This window comes from Apteryx mantelli, chromosome 5 (genome assembly GCF_036417845.1).
Source record: "Apteryx mantelli isolate bAptMan1 chromosome 5, bAptMan1.hap1, whole genome shotgun sequence".
NCBI lineage: Eukaryota > Metazoa > Chordata > Aves > Apterygiformes > Apterygidae > Apteryx > Apteryx mantelli.
Window position 1 is genome coordinate 42,317,401 of NC_089982.1, and position 20,451 is coordinate 42,337,851.

The 20,451-nt window shown below is 41.5% G+C and overlaps 2 protein-coding genes across 2 annotated transcripts; one reads left to right on the top strand and one right to left on the bottom strand.

Moving 5' to 3' along the window:
* Positions 1-2,300: 2,300 nt before the first annotated feature.
* Positions 2,301-3,839, bottom strand: NPY1R (neuropeptide Y receptor Y1). The gene is made up of 2 exons (XM_013942099.2): positions 3,060-3,839; positions 2,301-2,940 (listed from the first exon to the last, which is right to left on the bottom strand). Exons 1-2 carry the CDS (start codon positions 3,795-3,797, stop codon positions 2,482-2,484), a joined length of 1,197 nt encoding a protein of 398 aa, XP_013797553.2. The 5' UTR covers positions 3,798-3,839; the 3' UTR covers positions 2,301-2,481.
* A 14,091-nt stretch (positions 3,840-17,930) lies between these two features.
* Positions 17,931-19,262, top strand: NPY5R (neuropeptide Y receptor Y5). The gene has a single exon (XM_013942102.2). The coding sequence runs from the start codon at positions 17,931-17,933 to the stop codon at positions 19,260-19,262; it is 1,332 nt and encodes a 443-aa protein (XP_013797556.2).
* Positions 19,263-20,451: the final 1,189 nt, after the last annotated feature.

Here is a 20,451-nt window from a genome sequence, read left to right on the forward strand (position 1 = left end):
GTGCTGACATGGCTTTAACATGTTCAGCAGGCTTGGTGGGTGAAAACCACCTGATTCACACATTCTCAGGCAGGTAGCATGAGATGGTATCACTTGAAAAAGATGGGTTATATGATTTGAGACCATACCTCTAGCAAGAGAAAGGTCAACATAGGAATAATGCTGCTACCCTATTGAAGACCTCTGAATCCTAGGCAGACTAGTTTTAGTCTCTGTGCACATGTAGATTCCTCTAAAGTTGTTCTAACGTATCACCCTGTATACACATTTAATTCAGCCAAATCAAACATTTCCAATAAATTAACTGGTACTTGCTCAAGTAATTCTGTTTCCTTCTCCCACTGTATTGGAAGAAAATGCTTTTTTTTTAAAGGGAAAGCATTAATCAGAAAAAAATCACTGTGATTTTTTCTAATGGGAAAAAGAACACTGATATTTTTAATAGAAAAACAAAGCTAGATTTCTATATTATATCTCTTTGTGAAAATGCGCACCCCTTAGTATATGAAAATTAACATGAAGTGATAGGGGAATAATTCCAGGAGCCTGTTGTTAAATTATTAGCAACATGCTCCATAGAGAACCACACAGAAAAGGGGAATCTCATAAAACACAAAAGGGCAAAGCTCTGAAACAAAGTTCTCTCTTTGTAATTCATTTTATGTATAATACTTTGCTTCTCTATTCTCGGCCATGCTCTTCTTTAAGTAAATTATCTGCCAATAAAGAAATACATGGAATTATAATGCACAACACCACATTGCTATTTTAATATTCTACACTATTCATAAGACTGCACAAGGCACAGTTTTTGACTTTTAAATATTGGCAAATCAAATAATTTTCATTTCTTAGGCATTTATCCATACCAAAGTAGAGCATTTTAAATTCACCATCACATCCTGAGATCTCTTTGCTCTAAAAGATATCAGGTCTGATTGCCATTTATGCTACACTTACATGTATACCCATTTTAAAGACCCTCTTCTCTGCCAGAATGATTTAAAGCAAACTTGCTAAATGAAAATAGGGGCTATCTTGTATTTTTAAAAGCTGGTTATTCAAAAAGGCATTGATTGTACAGCAAAGTACACTTTATGATGCAGAACCTCAGCTGGCTAATGTTGTAGTTCCATTTGCAGCAGTTAAGCTATGTGGGTTTCCCTCAGCTGGGGATCTAGTCCTGTATATTTTGTGTAATTAGAGGATATATATTTTAAGCAATAACACACAGAGCTCTATTGTGTATATTTGGCAAATATTTCCACACTTCAATCAACTACAGAAACTGTGAGTTTGGAAGCTAATATACCAATTACAACCAAACTATATCCTCCTTTTAAATTGTGCAAATCTTGATTAAATCATCCATTGTCTTGGAGATAATCCAGGTTTATACTGTTGCATTTGAACACAGAATTCTATAAGGCTGTACATAATTTATACAGATAGGAGCTAATCACTATGAAAAGATTCAGGTAGCTAAAGCTGAATTTTTTATCCTAGACCTGATTTTGAGTGTCACCTGTGAGGACGGAATTCCACCCTGTGCAGAGGGTGGGTGTTTCAATCCCTCTTTAGATTCTTGACATAGGTGTTAAATAGAATTTATAGGGTCCATAGGCTTGGGACTGACAGTGAATTTTATCCCAGCAACACTAACTCCTTCCAATGATGGCAGGTGAAAAAGGGGGGTTGTTTTTTTAAACTAAAAAAGCCTGTATTATTAAAATCAGCTATAATCAGTTGGGATTAAAGGCCCATTTGTGCTTACATTTACGGTGGTGAAACATCAGAGTAATCCCATTGTGCTCTGTGGAATTACTCTAGGTTTTTATTCTCGTAAATGAGAACAGAATTTCTCTCTTAATCCTGTCTTTGAACCTAAGTGATTACAGCCTGAATTGCCTCTATGAGTGAGAAAAATGCGTGTCCCCATTTAACTTATTCTACAGGTTTCACATTTTCATGTGCCTATACTGATTTTAAAGGATTTTAACATTGAGCAAAAGCCAGATTAAAAAAAAAAAAAAAAGACCTCTTCAAATCAGAATATCCTAATTTTATGCACATGGTGTCCTCTGTAGTGACAGCCTCTCTGTGGTCCATATTGTTTCTAATGGTCTGAGATGGACACTCCTGAAAAATACTCCTTTGGAAAAAAGTCAATATAAATCTTTGTGCTAAAGTGCATAATTATACAAAGAAAACAGAACAAAAGATAGCTGATGAAAACCCTAGGCAGTAGCAGGTCCAACTATATCTTGTAATAAGATTCAGGTATAACTGCTGTGAACATTAAAGCAGCAAAAGGTGCAGAAATGCACAGCATATAATTTCAAAGTGACAACAAAGTTCCTTGAAAAAAGGAAGAAAAGCTTTATCCATTTTATACTTGTTACATGATTGTGCTTGTCCTCGAACACACCTCACTTGTATTCACACTTCCAGCAGTTTGGTGTAGGATTATTATTACTTTTTTTATATTTTGTCATCATCATCACTACTTATTTTTTTAAATGCAACTGGGCTTGCCTGCTTTAAAGAGGTTTTTGAAACATCTGTGTGCATGGTGGACATGGCTATAGTCTCATAATCCTCCTCACGGGAGCGGAAGTGACAGAAATGAAATAAAAACTGCAAGTCCCTCTGGAAGTTCTTATTGAGAAACCCATAGAAGATAGGGTTCACACAAGTAGAGATCATGGCTGTGAGGTGGCAAATCAGGAATAACAGATTGTGGCTGCAGGTCGCAACAGGCAAAATTTCGTGATTCCAGTCAAACACAATATTGAAGATGGTGAGAGGCAGCCAGCAAACTGCAAACGCAACCACTATTGAGATCAGCATGATGTTGATCCTTTTGGTTTCAGAGGATCTGTATTTATTGTCTCTCATCTTGTCCATCATGTTGTTCCTTTTTTTTAATCGTATGTATATCTGCAGAAAATTCAACAGAGAAACATGTGGGATGATTTAACCTGCAAACATAAACTTTGCAAGGATAAACAAACATCAGACAGAAGGAAGGACAGATCACAAAGGGGAATCTCTCTTACCTTTAAGTAGCAAATAAATATAAAACAAAGCGGTCCAAAGTACTGAATGACCAAAAGAGTCGTGGTATAAGAAAGCCTGGCGGTGTCCAAAGGGAACAGGTCCAAACACACATATTTGTCTTTATATTCATCAAATGTTATGTTTCTGAAGGGTTCATCTGTTAACACATGGTAAATCAGGAAAGGCAAAGAGGAAGCTGTGGCTAAAATCCATATGGCAGCAATCCCCATGTAGGCATGTCTGTTATTCGGCCTCCAGCCACGGGGATTGATGATCAGCTGGTGGCGTTCAATAGCAATGAGGACTAAAGAAAAGACAGAGACAGTGATTGAGGCACATTGCACAAAAGGATTCAACTTGCACATGGCTTCCCCAAAAATCCAGTGGTCCATTAAAGTATATACAAAGGTAAAGGGAAGACACATGATGGTCACCAGAAGATCAGAGAAGGACAGGTTGACAATGAGGATATTAGTAACATTGCGCATCTCCTTTTGCTTTAGAATAATGATAATCAAGGCCAGATTCCCAGAGATGCCCAGAATTATCACAGTCCCATAAGCCAAGGCCAAAGTGAAGACCATGGCCAAAGGCACATGGCAATCTTCATCCTCAAACTGCAAGATCTGGGAATTCTTCTCTGAAAAATTCAGGTGCACGGAGTTATTTCCAGGCGAGACGAGAACTGAGGCATTCATGTTGTTTGCAGTTTGCTGTACAGCTGCCACGGGTTTCATCCAAACCGTTTCCAAAGTTCAAAATATTCCCGTCAGCCCTTGAGCAGACCCCAATCCTCGGTCCCACATTTCCCTCGCACGACCTGGAGTGGGGACAGAGGCAGGTGTGTTTATTGCTCTGCCCCCCCTACGCCCCCGCTTACAGCGCAGCTGCTTCAGGGAGTGCAAAACCACCCCCTGCGAAGGGGTGAGACCCGCGGGGGTGCTGCTGCCGGGCACAGCGTGGGCGCGGGGCGCCGCAGCCCCGCTTCTCCCTGGGGATTAGCTCACCACCAGCTCGGGCGCTCCGTGGCCGGGGAGCATTCCCCGCAGGAGGAGGGTGGTCGCGCCCCGCGGCTGGTGGCTGCAGTCCGCGGGAAGGAAGGCAGAAGGACGCATGAAAACGCGCGCCTGCGAGCGGGCGAGGGAACTGCTACTGCTCGCGCCCTACAGGTCCACGAAATACGGGGCTGAGGAGTAATTTCAGTCTTAGACCACGGTAGCCTTTCCTCAGTCTTTTTTAGATCTCCTTGTCACAGGTTTAATCTGCAACAATTTGCTTTCGCAAAGTGCTCCAAGTGGCATTTTATCCAGCCATAGGATAACAAGGGGAAAAAAACAATCTCACTAAAGTAAGTGAGGGGTGGAAAAATTACTCCAAAAATTGCTCCATTGCTTTTTACCTAATACATACACTTGATGTTGAGTGGCCAAGTGCCCACAGCAGCACTGGCATTGAGTCAAGGCAAATCAGAAGCTCTGAACACCTTAATCTCAGCTAGCAGGGCTGTACAGCAAAGAAAGAACAAAACGAAATGAAGGACAAAAAAAGCAAAAATTAAACACTGCAGAAAATGTATTTACCCATGCAACACAAATAGGCATGCCTAAGTAACATCCCCTTTGCAAGGCCTCTGTTTTTAAAATCAGAGAAACTCAAGCATGTGTGTTCAGGAGGGGGGAAAAAAAAGAGAGAAAATCAAATAACATGACAAGCCTCTACTCCAAATTGCAGTTAGCAGCGGCCATCCTGAATCTGGAATTTTCCCTCTGCCCACTCTCCCATGAGCTAAATTTATTGCTCACTTAACCTTAGGCTGTGGTAATGAAAGTAATGACCTCTAAAATTCACACAAGTGGATTCTAAGCCCAGCCCATACGGCAGTTAACAAAAATGGTGCAAAAACATATCCCGCTATAATCTACTTTATTACAAGTCACCCCAAATGGGGTATCCTAAGTGATAGTTCATATAAATCTCAGTGACAACAGACATAAGTCTCCAAAGCAGAATCATCTTTGGCTGTTACCAAAAACAGACATCTCATTAACTAGACCTGTGCCAGGGACCAGACCCGGAGCTTCTTTCTCCTTGGGGCAGAGCCCAGCCTTCATGGGTTGGGCTTGCAGCTCCAGCTCTTTCTGAGGGTCAGCAACAGCGGGGCAGTGCCAATGCGGGATCCAGTCGCCAGCTGTCACCAGCCTCCCAAGCTCACCTCAGCTGGCTTTGCACTCTCTGCTGAAGCTGGCTCTTTATAATCACCGCATGGCTACATCAAACCACAACAGGAGACGTAGTCCACCTCTGAGTGACCATCTTACTGACAAAGTTAATGTCACAGGCTTCAGAGAAAGGCATCTCTGCCTGAGATTTGGCTACTCTGATTTTCCAGCTAGCTAGGCATGCACCTGAACATTAACTCTCAGAGCTACTGCCTCTGCTAACTACATTTATCAGGTCTCCTTAGTCTGCATAGTCCGTTTTAGAGTCCAGTAGAGAACCTCTTTGCCCTGGGGCTTCTTGAAGCTTTGCTTCAGACAGCTCCAGAAGTAGATGCTTCATGCCAGAGGTGTGTGTGTTTGCAGGCAATGAGGAGTCAGGACTCCTCGATTTCCAACAGCATGACTTTATCCCAGCCTGACAATCAACATTCGGCTTTAAACACGATCTCCACTGGTACACCTGCAGCACAGGGTGGCCAGGTCAGCGCTGGGACTGAACGGGACACTGATGGGTGCAGGATGGGCAAGGGGCAACATCCTGCAGGGAGGGGAGAGGCAGGTACTCTCATAAGCTGCAACCTCTTCAGCACCGGCAAGGTGTCAGGCCTAGATTTCATGCTCTTGGGTTTTCTTTTCCCTTAGTCAAGCTCTGCTCTTGGTTATTTATTAAATATCAAACTCAAAACCAGAAAATGCTGATGCTCCTTCTTCCCTCTCCTGTCCCCAAAGCAGAGAGGAAACCTAGAGCCCCCGGACGTCTGCTGGGGCCCGGCTCGGAAAAGCAGTGCTGATGGCAAGCGGTGGGAAGTCCTTCCTCCCTGCCCACCTCTCCAAAAGGGACTAGAGGTCAGGAGGGGATGGGGTTGCTTCTCCTGGACAGCCAAGCTGTTCCCTGTCCCTCACCCCGCCAGCTCCCCAAGCCAGGAAGGAGAGATCCCATCCCACCCCAGGTGTTGGGGTGGGGACTTACACCTCTGCAACGCCCCCCCCCACCCCAGGGATTGCACAGCCTCCCCCACCACACACACCCGTCCAAGTCTCCAAAAGGATTTCAATCAAAAGTTTAATGCTGAAGGATCAAAAGGGTAAAATAGCGTGCTGTGAGGTGACTGGGGATACAGCATAAAAACTATTGGAGCTCTTCAAAGGGAAGCACAAAACATTGTTAGCCCAAGCTGACGGTTTACCCAAACACTCGCAACTCCAACCTGAAGCCTACCCCTCCCTGGGATTTTGTCATCTGCACCTAATGGAGCAAGCAAACATCAGCCTAAACAGCACACAACCACACACTTAGTCATGGGAAAGCAGTCACAGGAGAAACTCACCTTGCAATTGCTCTGCCTGTCTTTGATCTTCTCTGGGGTTGGCTCCCGAGGGTGGATGGAGAACAAGGAGTAGGGAAAGGGGAAGGCGCCTCTGGTATTCCTCCAGCTCAGATCCTAAAGATTGGTGAGGAAGGCTGGAGACTCCCCCTTAAAGCCAAACTCCACCTTATCCCAGTATCACATGATGGTGTTCTGCTGAGCATATCCTGAAAATCTCACTGCAAGCACATCACCTTTAAATTACACATCTGGGGGTGGGTTGCCTAGTAATTCAGATATAAATGCAATTAAATATTGAAACAAAAGAGGAGGGGGAAGAGCACAGAGAAAAGCTCAGGAAGGGAGACAGTTTCAAATTGCTGTCTGGCTGTTTCAGCATTTTGTTTGCAAATTATTGCCACCTTGTGGCCAAAGTTAAGATGATATTAAAAAAAACCTTTTTGGAAAGTGGAATAGGAGGCGATTTTAACTACGAGGAGCAAGTTCTAAAGTTTGTTTTGTCCTTTTAAACCAGTACAACTAGCTTATGGCCTGTATTTTTCATGAACAGTGATGACTGGCTTGATGAGAATTGCTGCTGTTATTATTTTTTCCAATTAGAAGTAATATGAAACTATTTAAAAGTAAACTAAGTCAATAAAGGAAATATCAAACCTCAAGAAAATACAACTGTCAGTGTGTCCCTCTGCAGGTGTCTTTCTGATTCATGCCAGCCAAGTGGTTCATCATACTATATGAGCTGTGGAAAAAGAAAGGCATTTCTGCAGGTTCATACTCACCACTGGGATATTCCAGGGAGCTGGAAAGAGAATGGACCCCTGAAAGTAAAGAGCAAATCCTCATAAAGACATGCAGAGCTGGAAAGCCTCAGCCAGCTCTTCCTGTTCTTATAAAAACTGCAGTTTTCAGCAACCAGACTTTTTAATACAGCTGGCATGAGTAGCTCTGCAAACTACTACCAGCTATGGGAGGATAGTTTCAGACTTCCACTATTTACTGAACACATTCATAAAAAGCAAATACTAATTTTATTTTCTCTTCATTCTTTTCATGATCCTGAGATACCCTGCTCTCTCACTTATTAAAAGCACTGCTGCAGCAGCTCTAATAGGTATAAAAAACAGTGGGTCTGGATCCCAAAACAGAAGTCCAAGAGAAGCTATTCAGATAAACTCATATCTATTAAAAAGCACTTTGAAAATCATATAACTGGCATGTAGCCTGCAGGCTACATTAAGAAATTGGAATGCTTACAAAACAGAGGTCCTAACTCTTCCAAGGCTCCAGATTAATTTTTCAAGTGTAAGAAGTTACAATCTCTTACATTCTTACCTTCAGTCGTACCTGTATTATATGACAACACTGTTATGTTGCTGGTTACTCTCAAGAGAAGAACCATATTAATTACTACTAAAAAATCAGGTGCACATAATAAATGATTGTAATATTTTTTGCAGAATGAGCTTCATGGGAAGGTTTCAGAATCCCACATTGAGGTTCGCGTTTATCCTGTATTTCTAGGAGCTCAGCTCAAGTACGTTTAAACTGCAGCCCTCACTGTGAGAAAGGAAAATGCAGGTGTACCTCAAGGTTGCTCTAAACCAGTAACTTGGGCACTGCTGACATTTTAACAGCAGCAGCCAGGAGGTTACTGCAGGCTGTATATAATGCCACTCGGGAACTTAAAAAAAACTGTTCATTGTTAACATGCACCAATTTCCATTTGAGCAGAGCAAAGCTGTAAACCCAAAGATCAAAGTTAGAGCAGAAGATCCCATAAAGGGCATATTTTAGTCTGAACCAGTGATGTTTTAGGACATGTATAACTGAAGATCTTCGCTGATTATGGACATGGAACTATTCAAGACATTACTGAAAAAGAGAATTATTATCCAATATATACATTTTTAAGGGCAATCTCTGTGTGGCTAGGTAGGGAAAAAGCCTTTCTTTTCTATGCCAGGAGGATCTCACTATTTCCCTATAATGCTTTTACCCATATGGGTAAGACAGCTTTTTTAAAAATTAAAATAAGCATTCTATGATGCAGAATCCTAGCACTCTGCCAATGGGTACCAAGAGCAGAGATGCAGTATTTACACATCTTTAGGACAAGTTCAGAATAGGAGGCATTAATATGGTGTCCTAGCAAAATCCAAATAGAGAAATGCCATTATCTGTGCCATAGAAATTTCCAAAGTTTCAAGTAAGTAGGATCTTTCTCCTTCATATTGCCATTAGTTGTGAGGGTTCATCTCAGAACTGTCTCCCTTTCATCAGTAAATGAAGCGATTCATAATACTTCATATTTTAATGGTTATTCTACAAGAACTTCAAACATCATCTAAACAGATGAAAAAAATCTCATGATACATCTTTTATACTATAATATATAAACATAACTATCACCTATAGAGATTGAAGATAGGATCCTATCTGCCACTCAAGGACCTGAAATCATAGAGACGGTAACAGAAGCTCATTCACTTTGCAAGTGGATGCAAGGTCAGGCCTTAAGCAGAGCAGTGGAGCAATGGAAGGGGCTACCCAAGTCACTGAGCCTGGTCTCCTGCAGTGGGTCTGCACAGGACACTGGGGAGTTGGTAAGAGAAGTCCTGAATTTTAACTACAGGCTCATCATCTTTCTCATCCCCATATCAATCCTATGATAATGCCAACAGATCTAATTAAATAAGGTTTGGGTAGTACTTCAGAAGAGCCCTCTGGCCTGTAAAAGCCAAGGCTGATGCTGTGTTGAAAAACCATTAAGTTAATTCAGTATTCTTAACTTTGGAGCCTAAGCATTCCTTTAAAGCGTAGTTTGCTATAATCCTAGTCTTAACACAAGCATTCCGTCCTGTCACACAAACACCTTGTGTTGTGTGCTCACCTCAGATGATTGAATCTATTGGAGCTATACCAATCGTTTCTGAAGCACTTCATATACATGTGAGCACTAAAATAACAAAATATAAACATAACTAATAAATAATAATTTTAATAAAGAGAGATATTCTTTTCAAACTTTTTACATTATATCTATATAAAATGCATGCTGTAAAGTAAAGGCTGCACAGCATCAAGTATGTACTAAAAGAAAATCAGATATTAGCAGCTCTTTTAGCTATTCTAGGTGTCTCCAGTCTCAGCAGTATTATATTACAGGTGAAGCACTAAGCTCAAAAAGATGTCAAATAATACCTCTGTAACTCTTTTCTACTCCTAATCACTGACAAGGCACAAGAACACTGGAGTAGCAAGATAGCAAGATAGATTATCTTCTTCCTTGGAGTAAATTATTTTAGTGCATCAAAGGCACCCTATGCTGTAAGACTGTGTTTGTTTGTGGGTGCATGTGTATTTGTGTGAAGGCATTACATTGCAAAAAGAGAATAAGTGCAATAAACAGAATAAAAGTATTTTAACTAATGAAATAGAACAGCAGGAGTAAAAGACAATAGTGCTTCTTTGAAGCAGTAGCATTGAGAAGGGAACAAGATGTTTTTATGAAACACATGGAAAAAAATTTGCACTGAAATAATTTAACTAACTAGGCATTTTGCTGTTGACTACAATGAGAATAGCATCAAATCCTCTGTGTGTCTAAGAGCATGTCTATACTGCAACGACTACAACTGCCCCCAAACCTACACTTCATTTGACTGCTAGTGTCACAAACCCAAATAAGCTGCATGAATAATTATGTGGTCAATCTCTGCTGAGTGCCATGCTGCTGCAGTTCCACAGTATAGTCAAGCTAACTAGTTTAAAGCTAGCCTGATGATATGCAATGTTACTTGAAGACTACTTGAGACATAACCTTTGTCTATTTGCCTAAAATACAGAAGAAAACATGTTTCCTACAGCTACAGCCAGCCCATTCAGGTTTCAAGCTGTTAGGTAACACAAACCCTTCTTACAAAAATGGTCAGTTACCTACTCAGATGTCCTGCCCTTCATCGCAAAGACAGCTCAAGCATCACTACCTTTTCAGTAGTCCAAGGCTCATTGCATTCATGTCCAACTGTTTTATGCAAGGTAAGAAGACCCTGAGGAAGAGATGTGGCAAGTATATATCTAGAGAAGCAAAACATAACTGGGATTTTTAATAGTACTTTGTACATGTGTGGAATGAACAGTTGGACTGATGTGTGGAAAAACAAATTCAACCAACAGAAATGCTTTCTGTGGCTCTCATAAAATTCCTCAGACTATTTTTAGCCATGTCCTTCCATTTTAGACTGTCTTGCTGATAGATAGCTGCTCCATTGGCAGCAGACTTTATAATAATGTTAGACTGACTCACAGTAGCCTTTGACTCAGGGTGACTGACTGTATGCTGTGGAATTTGGACACTGGCTGTTTAAACCTTGATTTTTCAGAGGCATTCTTCCATTCTCACTGACTTCAGTTGGAGCTTTGAGTCTTCATGTCTTTCACAGTTAGCCTTTAGAAGCTAAATTTTCAAATATATTGAGACAACACTCCCAAAAGAAAGATATATTTGGGAATATGATAAGAAACTTGCCAAAATGAATTTGCATTCTTAAATCTGATAGAGTCCTCTCCTGTATTTTCTGCTGTGCCATTCTCATCCAGGAGTCTCTCTCTCTCTAATATACCATTTTTCTCCCCCAGCTCCATCAGAGCAGGTATCCTCCATCATTATGAACTTTTACTTCCTGGAGGACTCCTCCATGGGTTCAATGACTGCATGGATGCTGATCCAGTGACTGACTTCTAGGGAACTTGTACTATATCCAGTGTCAGTCCTGAGTCCTACCTTTTCCTATCTCCAGATCACCTATTTTATTATTCAGTAGCGATACTGGCAATCAGAGGTACACAACCAATGAAGAGGAAAAAATGCTAGTGGCATTTTTTTGAGTAAAGCTTTGCCTCTGATGTGATCAAGTCTCAGCAATTAACTGTCCAAATACTGTTAAGAGAAATCTGATGTTATTTACAGGTTTGGGTGGAAAAAAAAAAAAACCACACCTGCCTGTACATTACTCATTGATGAACTCTCCTGAAACAGGATGATCAAAAAAACAAGTATGATATTTTGTTCCTAGAGTAAGTTGTTTTGAGGAAGAAACTCTTGTCTTAGTGATTGCTCTTGCTAAGAACAATTTAATTCCATATGGAAGTTGTTTGGGAAGCTGTAGTAGGTGACTACCTGTCACAGAAATGGACAACATGGAGGTAGGCTGTTTGTACCTTTACAGAGATACAGTGTAACTCCCAGAACTCATAGCAATAGGATGTAAGAACCCACAATTTCCTACACTTTCCCATCTGTGGCTCTGTTGGCAAACTTTTTTTTTTTAAAGAGAATGTCATTTTTCTGGAGTCAGAAGTTTCCACAGAAAGATACAGTGTCTCTAAAACTTCCCTTTGACAGCTCCTTCTAGGAGGGACCTTCTAGTCCAAGCAGCAGGGCGAGCAATGCAGGAAACTCACCTGGAATATGGGGCACCCAGGTTATTCAGCACCTGGGGAAATGTGAGTCTTAGTCCCCTGCACAGTTGGTTAGGCCAAGGGAGGGTTTCTATCTTCCTGTCACATACTTGTGTGAAAAGCTTCAAAGCCATCAGTGTTAGATGGGAAAATGGTCGAAAATGCTAAGAGCTGCTGCTCAGCCCTATAAAGGATTATTAATTTTGTTCTCCTTTGTGACTAACAGAAGGAGAGCTGTCTTAATATGATGAGATGGATTGGCATGTCACTTCCACCTGCCAGCTCCCTGCACTTCGCTTGCACATGCAATGATTCACCAGCAGTGGGTGGTGAATAATGCAGAAACAGGCAAAGAGAACACGGGATGCAATCTTTCTCATCATACTGAGCTCATCCGCTGAAGATTAAGGTTAATTGTTCCTTCATCATTTAACCTAAATGGAACAGTTAATTTTTTTAAACTAAATTAAATAGAGATCCTAACTGGACTTTCAGTGTTCCAAAGTTACCTTACAATATGGGTGCTGCAGCTGTTTTGTCTTTGTGTGGTACAATTTTTCACAGGCTAATTATACTGACAGCTTTCCAGTAGTACTGTGTTAGTATCAAGAGTAGAAGGAGTGCCTTGGCAAATAGCAGTCACTACGTTTTCGTGTCAGATTCTGCCACTTTTGCTCCCAGAGGCCTGCATGTCACTCAGTTCTCTGGTAGTCCTATAATTGGACAGTGATCAATGAGACTTCTTTTGCTAGAAGATAACGGCTGGTGTGAACAGCAGAATTTGTCTTTTAATGTTTTATCCTATGACATACCCAACAGCTTTTACACTTTAAAATATTGTTCACTTAAAAATGCCCTGCATTCCCACTGACAGCCCTGATCAAATTAAAACTTCCCTTCAGGTATTTGCCCCTGCAAGAACTGAGCTATTCAACTCAGAGAGAAATACTGTTTGGGGAATGCATCACCTCCCACTTGTTTTAAAGAATGTTAAAAATTAAAGGGTTTGAGTAGTATGTGTGAATGCTGCTGAAGCCCAGCTCAGGCCAAAGTGAGCGGGACTAAAGAGCACTCAGAGCAGTCCTCTGTGATTGCCTAGCTATTTTCAGACTTCTTGATGTTCCACAACATCAAGAGCATTTCACTATTGCAAATTGCTATGTCCTGAATTCAGAGGGAAAAATTGAGAGCTTCCCTTAAATACTGGTGAGTGCAGGATTTGTTTACAGTATCATTATATTTCCATGGAAACTATAGTTGTCATACCATTTAATGCTGAAATAATATGCTCCACATATCGCACAAAATAGCCTACCGAAATGCATCCATGAAGTAAATTAAGCCCTAATCATGGCTGTAAGCGAATGAACGGCAAGCATTTCAGGCAGCATCAAGAGGAACCAGGTCTAGCCTTTAGGCTAGGATGCATCTGCCTGGCCAGCGACGACTCCCTCCCGCCTCCGTAGGGACGACAGCACCTGTGTAGGCTCCGCCGCCAGGCAGCCTGGAGGATGTCGCCTTCATCCTTTCCGTTAGGAGCTGCGGTCGCTCGGCCGCGGACCCCTTTCCAGTGATGGGTGCCACCTGGGCTGCCACCTCCACCGGCCTCGGGGGCACGACGGGGCCGCTGAGATGCTCCGCGGGGCCCCGGCCCGCCTGAGGCCCCGGCAGGGCCGGGCTCTCCGCCGGCCCTAGGAGCCCCGGCAGCAGCCAGCCGGGCCCGGGCCCGCACCCGCACCCGGGCCCGGGCCCGCACCGCAGCGGGGCCGCGGCACCCCCATGAGCCCGGCGGGCAGAGCGGGGCACCGCGCCCGGCGCCCAGGTGAGGCGGCACGTTCAGGCGGGCGCTCGGCCGCGGAGCCGCGCGCAGCCGCCGCGCAGCGGGAGCCGCGGCCGCGGGGAGCCGCGCAGGGGGCGGCCGGGGCTCAGCCCCCTCCGGAGTGCGGGCAAAGCCCTCCGGAGGGGCTGCGCAGTTTTACGCGGGGCAAGTGCGCTGTCGGCAAACGCGCGGAAATCCTGGTTTACGCGGCAGCTGCAGCGAGGAGGCCCGGCCCAGGAGCCGCCGGAACCGCGGGTCGGGTCGGGTCGGGTCGGGTCGGGTCGGGTCCGGCCCCGCTGCCGGACCCGCCCCGCCGCGCTTCGGCCGGAGCCGCGCCGCCCGCCGCGGCGGGGATGAGTGCTGCTGGCTCTCCGCGGGTGCGTTTCGTGCGCGCAGGGCTGAGCGATGCCGTGGGGTTCCCTAGCGAGGTCTAGAAACAAAAACAATATATCTTTTTCTTTTCTTTTTCCTTTGCAAGCTGGGAGCTGCTGTGTTGCGCAGCGTGTATTTTAATCATACATTCCAAGTTTTCTCTTCTGGCGAACGAATACCCCATCACCTTACATCACTTTGCGTCTGGACAAATAATCTTATTAGTTGGTTTTTGCTTATTTTGGAAAGCCATATTCTTGTTTTGCAGGATAACGTTGTAATGCTTCTTTTAATTAGCCACATAAAGAGACATGCCATTAACATGCATGAAAATCTTTCTTCTGTACTTCGGAAGTAATCTCAACCTTTTGAAATCTCCAGGGTTCCCAGACTAGTTTTTGCTGTTGCATGTAAAGAACAGGAACGTCTGAAGCAGCAGCATTTGATCTTTAGTTTGCACCGAGAGTGGGACTCTTCAGCAGCGTCTTTTGGCTCAGACACTATCTCAATCTTTAGTGATATAAGGGCATCATTTCTTCAGCAGTAACTACACAGCTCGGTGTTTTCCATAAGCTTAGATGATCAGACAGTTACAGCCTGACTGTTCATGATGGTGTAAAGTATTGGTGTAACTGTTTAAGTGGTGTACAAGTTAAAAAACAATATCTATAACTTCATTTCCTATACAGTCCTGTGACCATGCCAGTATTTGGAGGAGAGAAGGGAGTTTGTGTCTTTAAGAGAATTTTCATGTTTTGCTTCCTCCTTATATATATTTGTCTTTATTTGTCTTTAAAGTTTAAAAGAAAAAGAAAAAGGAATCATAGGACTGTAATTTGTTCACAGCAGTAAAAATTAATTGTCCTGTATGGACACCGTTACACAGACTGAACAGGCTAGACAATACAGGCACCAGCCAGTCAGAATTGCCTTAATAGGTACTAATACTGTAGCATATAAGCTCTTACCCCTGAATAAACCTTAATATAAGCATCTCATCTAACAGGAGGAAATTTTTCTGAAAGCACATATGCCTTCAATGGAGGATGGGTGCCTGCCAAACTTTTGTGCTATTGAAAATTTCCCTTTAAATATGTAAGGAAATAGAAAAATATTCAGCCTATTCACTCTCCTAAATAGTGACTTTTTTGTATTTTAAATATAAAGCAAATGCTTTTACATGAAATAATGAAATGAATGTTAAGAATTTAAATGTATTTAACTAGCACATTGTAGGTTATCTGCTGTCTTCAACTCAGCTAAAACTGAATAACCACTTAAGTTCTCTCTGCTACTCTCAGGCCTTATATCAACTGTAATTGAAAAGTCCTGTGAAGCATTATTTTGATGAAAATAAGAGTCAGAATTAAAAGAGTGATATTAAGGTGCAGCATGGACAAATGACGTTTAAGGAGGTGTTACTTAAAATCTTTCAAGATCATGGTACATCAGCTGTCATAAATTCCATTTTATTGTAAAAGGGAACTACAAATACTCCTTGTATTGAATGCTAATTGAATTAATCTGATTCTCACAGTAAATTTTCCTACGCACCCTGGATTCTGGCATGAAGTTGTAGTCACTCCTACCTCATGCATCCTAGCTTTCTATCTCATGCATCCTATAGAAACTAAAGGAGACCTAAGCAAACCCCTTTAAAACTCACAAGGTGTGAGCTCATGCAGGTGTAACTGAGCACAGCCTCAGAGAGTGTCTGCAGAGGAATACAGAAAAGGGAACCTCATTTATCTTGAGGAAATCATACTGACTGATGGATGTAGGTGATGAAAGTGATCCAACTCTTGGAGCTCATAGCTAGAAAATCTCCGTCAGATACCTTCAGACTGATTAAATCTGATCTTGAAAACATGCCTAAGAGCACCTTGGCACTGTAGTGACTACTGTTCAGTTTAGCAATACACTTCAAATATGAGGACAACATTTTCAAAAGAGGCTGTATTATTTAGTTCTGTTTCCTACTGTGGGATTTTCAGGAATCTTCATTTCGCTGAAAGCTACATACTGCATGTTACACTGAGATTGACCCAGTGACAGAGAGTGAATGAGTCCCAAAAAATAGAAGCAGCTGTTAAAACAAAACAGGAAGATACATGCCAGTAAGTGCAGAGAGCCCTCTGAAATCAGTGGTATGCTAAGACTGGGGACTGAAGATCAACAGCATGGGAGGGAAATATTTTTTGGAGCTTACTGCCAGGGACACTGAGGCTGAGTGAGCAATTTGTTCCCTATGAGCAAGAGAGCAAGCTTGTAGAGCAGCAGATCCACTTTGCAATTTTTGAAATTTTCGGGGAAAGTGTCAAAATCAAAAGAAAGTCTGCAGATTATAGGTACATGCACACATTGAAATCCACAAAGCATCAGTCATAGCAAAAAAAAATCATGATTCCTCTATGCAGAATACAGGAAACAAAAATATTGTAGCTATTACATAATAGGGATATAATTCCATAAGCCTGAAGCAGGGGATTATGTATTTTCTCCAGGGCAGAGCCCTCTGAAATACTCGGATAAAATTTATGTTAACTCAGACTTAGAAAACAGAAAGAAATTTCAGCTGATTTCAGAAGTCACTGACTTCAATTCCAATGACTTCAAGTCGTGCTCATTGGCAGCTAGAATGAAGAAGAGTGAAAAACCTTCTGCTCATTTTAAGTGTGTTTTGGTTTTGTTTAGGTCTTTTTGCATTGTCTTGCCTGAGCTTTCTAAGCCTTAAGGAAATTTGTAGCTGATATGTGCACTTTTGAGAATTTTGACTTAGAAGCTTTAACACATGCAGGTTTTGCATCTAAACTGGAATGAATTTTCAAATGATTGGGTGGGGTTTGCATACGGTTAACACTGTCCTCTCTGTATTATATCTATTTATTTTGTTTGGATGTTTTTTAAGCAATTTTCCCTTCTGCTCGAGTAGCAGTGTTCAACATTATGTTCAACACTATTTTTCCAAATTAAGAGAAGATGGTTTGTATAAGCATCATGTTAGGAATTCCACTGGCCCCTGTGGGACAGTAGCTATCCTTAGAAACTTATTCTTTTTGCAACTTTCCACTATTTTGTATCAGTTTTTTACTAGCAAGGTAAGACATACTACTGCAGTTTTTATTGTATTTCAAAACATCGTATATTTTCCGGTGCTCCCATTTTAGTTTGTTGTCATGTAATGATTAGGCACCTGCCCAGATGGCGATTGTGAATTTCCTTACTGGTATCAATGAGCTGTTACTCACAGGAGTAATTTTGCTGACTCTAAATGGATTGCTTTTGTGACTAGCTGCTCGCGCATGGACAGGTTGACAATAGCAAAACATCATTATATATGCAAATAGCAAATCTGCAAATTTGGTCTATAGCAAAACATAGTTAAAAGCCAGCCTCATAAGGCAGATCCTTAAATTGTAATCACCGAATATGAGCAGCCAGGTACTGAGGCCAAGGTGTGCTGAATGCCACGTGCTAAAACCTATGAAACTGGCTTGTGCTGACCTGAAGCTATGCAGGATTTGCCTCACAACAGAATAACACCACTATTAATTTAATTGCATTAAGGTGACATGAGATAAAATTATATTTTATTATATATACATTAACACCAGTATCATCTTTCCTTCAGTAGCTAATTAATGTTTTTCTTGTTCCAAGCAGGACTAGAATATGGATTTAGGATCCAAAGACCATAACAACAGGACACCTGCCAAGAACACCTCTGCTACTACAAGGAGTTTTTCTGCCTGGGAGGACTATAAGAGTAGTGTTGATGACATACAGTACTTTCTCATTGGGCTGTACACATTTATAAGTCTGGCTGGCTTTATGGGAAATCTGTTTATACTAATGGCTCTGATGAAACGCAAGCAGAAGACAACAATAAACATTCTTATTGGTAACTTGGCCTTTTCTGACATCTTAGTTGTGCTGTTTTGTTCGCCTTTCACACTGACATCTGTCCTGCTTGACCAATGGATGTTTGGCACTCTCATGTGCCACGTAATGCCCTTCCTCCAATGTGCATCTGTTCTAGTTTCCACTTTAATGTTAATGTCTATTGCTGTAGTCAGATACCGTATGATAAAGCATCCCCTTTCTAGCAATTTAACAGCAAAACAAGGCTATATCTTAATAGCAACCATTTGGGCCCTTGGCTGTGCCATTTGCTCCCCTCTGCCAATTTTCCACAAAGTTGTAGATCTCAGCAAAACTCTGAATTTAGAGGCACTGGCAGGCAGGTTTTTGTGCATTGAGTCATGGCCTTCTGATTCCTACAGAATTGCCTTTACAATATCCTTGTTATTGATGCAATATATATTGCCTTTGGTATGTTTAACTGCTAGCCATACCAGTGTCTGCAGGAGCATAGGTTCAAGGCTGTCAAACGTGGAAAACAAATTTGAAGAAAATGAGATGATAAACCTAACCATTCATCCATCTAAGAGCACTGGCACTCAGGTGCAGCCCTCCAGCCATTCCAGATGGAGCTATGCATTTATCAGAAAGCACCATAGAAGATACAGCAAAAAGACTTCAAGTGTGATGCCAGCTATTTTAAGGCATCATCAGGACACTAATTTCAGAGAGCTCCCAGAAAGCTCTTGCACAGAAAAAAGCCAGCTCTCTTCATCCAGTAAGTTCATCCCAGGGGTACCTATCTGTTTTGAGATGAAACCAAAAGAAAATACAGAGATCCAGGACATGATTACAGTATCCCAATCCATCACCAGAATTAAGACAAGAGCTAGGAGAGTTTTTTGCAGACTGACAGTGTTGATCCTAGTTTTTGCTTTCAGCTGGATGCCCCTTCACCTTTTCCACATTGTAACAGATTTCAATGCCAATCTCATTTCTAACAGACATTTTAAATTAGTATATTGCATATGTCATTTACTGGGCATGATGTCCTGCTGCTTGAATCCCATCCTATATGGGTTTCTAAACAACAGCATAAAAGCTGATTTATTGTCCCTTATTCCATGCAGCCAAATACCATGATTTTATGAGCCTCAGTATAAAATAAAACAAACAAACAAAAAGGTTAGGATTTCAAGTATACAAACGTGTATAGCTTTACAAACTAAATTAGTTTAGTTTAGTTAGTCTGACTTGGTTGTGATTAGTAGCATCGCAAGTGAATGGTTAGTTCTAAGGTTGCATGTATGTCTTGCATTGAGCAGAAATATATATTTATATTGTAATATTCTTCTTCTATCTGTTCTCCATAGGAAATCATGCCCAGTGTACAAAACTGGAATACCATTTTCATTGCCTCAAATATTGTTGATCTGTACTCTGGAAATATACAGAATGTATAATGAGTAGCAAATGTAAGACTAACTCAGACAGATCAGTATTAATTACTGTAAGAATCTAATAAAATATGTATCTTTCACTAAGTAACTATTGTTCAGACTATTTCAGTGCCAATTTTGACTTTTATAAAATAAAATAAAATGTTTGTTTCTGGATGTGGTTAGAAAAATATTTTTCCTTAGCTCATACTTTGCAATATCTTTGCAAGATCCTTTGCTGCTGATTCCCAGGTTTTCTTATTACCTGGAATGGTTTTATAGCTAGTTATTATTGTATTGATTGTTTCCATCTTGCTATATTTACTCACTACAACCTACCTCTGATTTCCTTAGCCAATTTTTGCCCTGTCTTTATTATATCATTTGATATAATTTTCAGACAAGTCCTATAGTTATGTCCTTTTACTTGTATTCTGAACATACAACATGTTTCTGATCAGGGAGAACCTTCGTCATCTAAGCAGGTGATAGCGTAAAGAAAAGAGAAAAAAAAAAGGAAAGACAGCAGGATTTTTTTTTTTTTTTGCCAGAAAGCAGAATCTTACTGCCCTTCCTTACAGATGAATCAACCTGCTTTGGAAAGCTGCAACAACCTTCAGATATACATGTACGCCCATACACACATGCTTTCTGCCCCTCCCTCCCTCTCCTTTTCAACCAGAGAGGTATTTTTCTTACAAATTTAAATCACATGCATCTTCACTAAGGAAGTCATATTACAGTTTGCAACACAAATACAAAGAATATATATTCTGTTTTTCTCTTGATTACTCTAACTCAATAACCCACCTTTGCCCTCAGGGTTCAGTAAATGTACAAAGCCTCTGCTATAGGTCCACCTGAGTTTTAAGCTATAAAACTTCTCCCCAGGT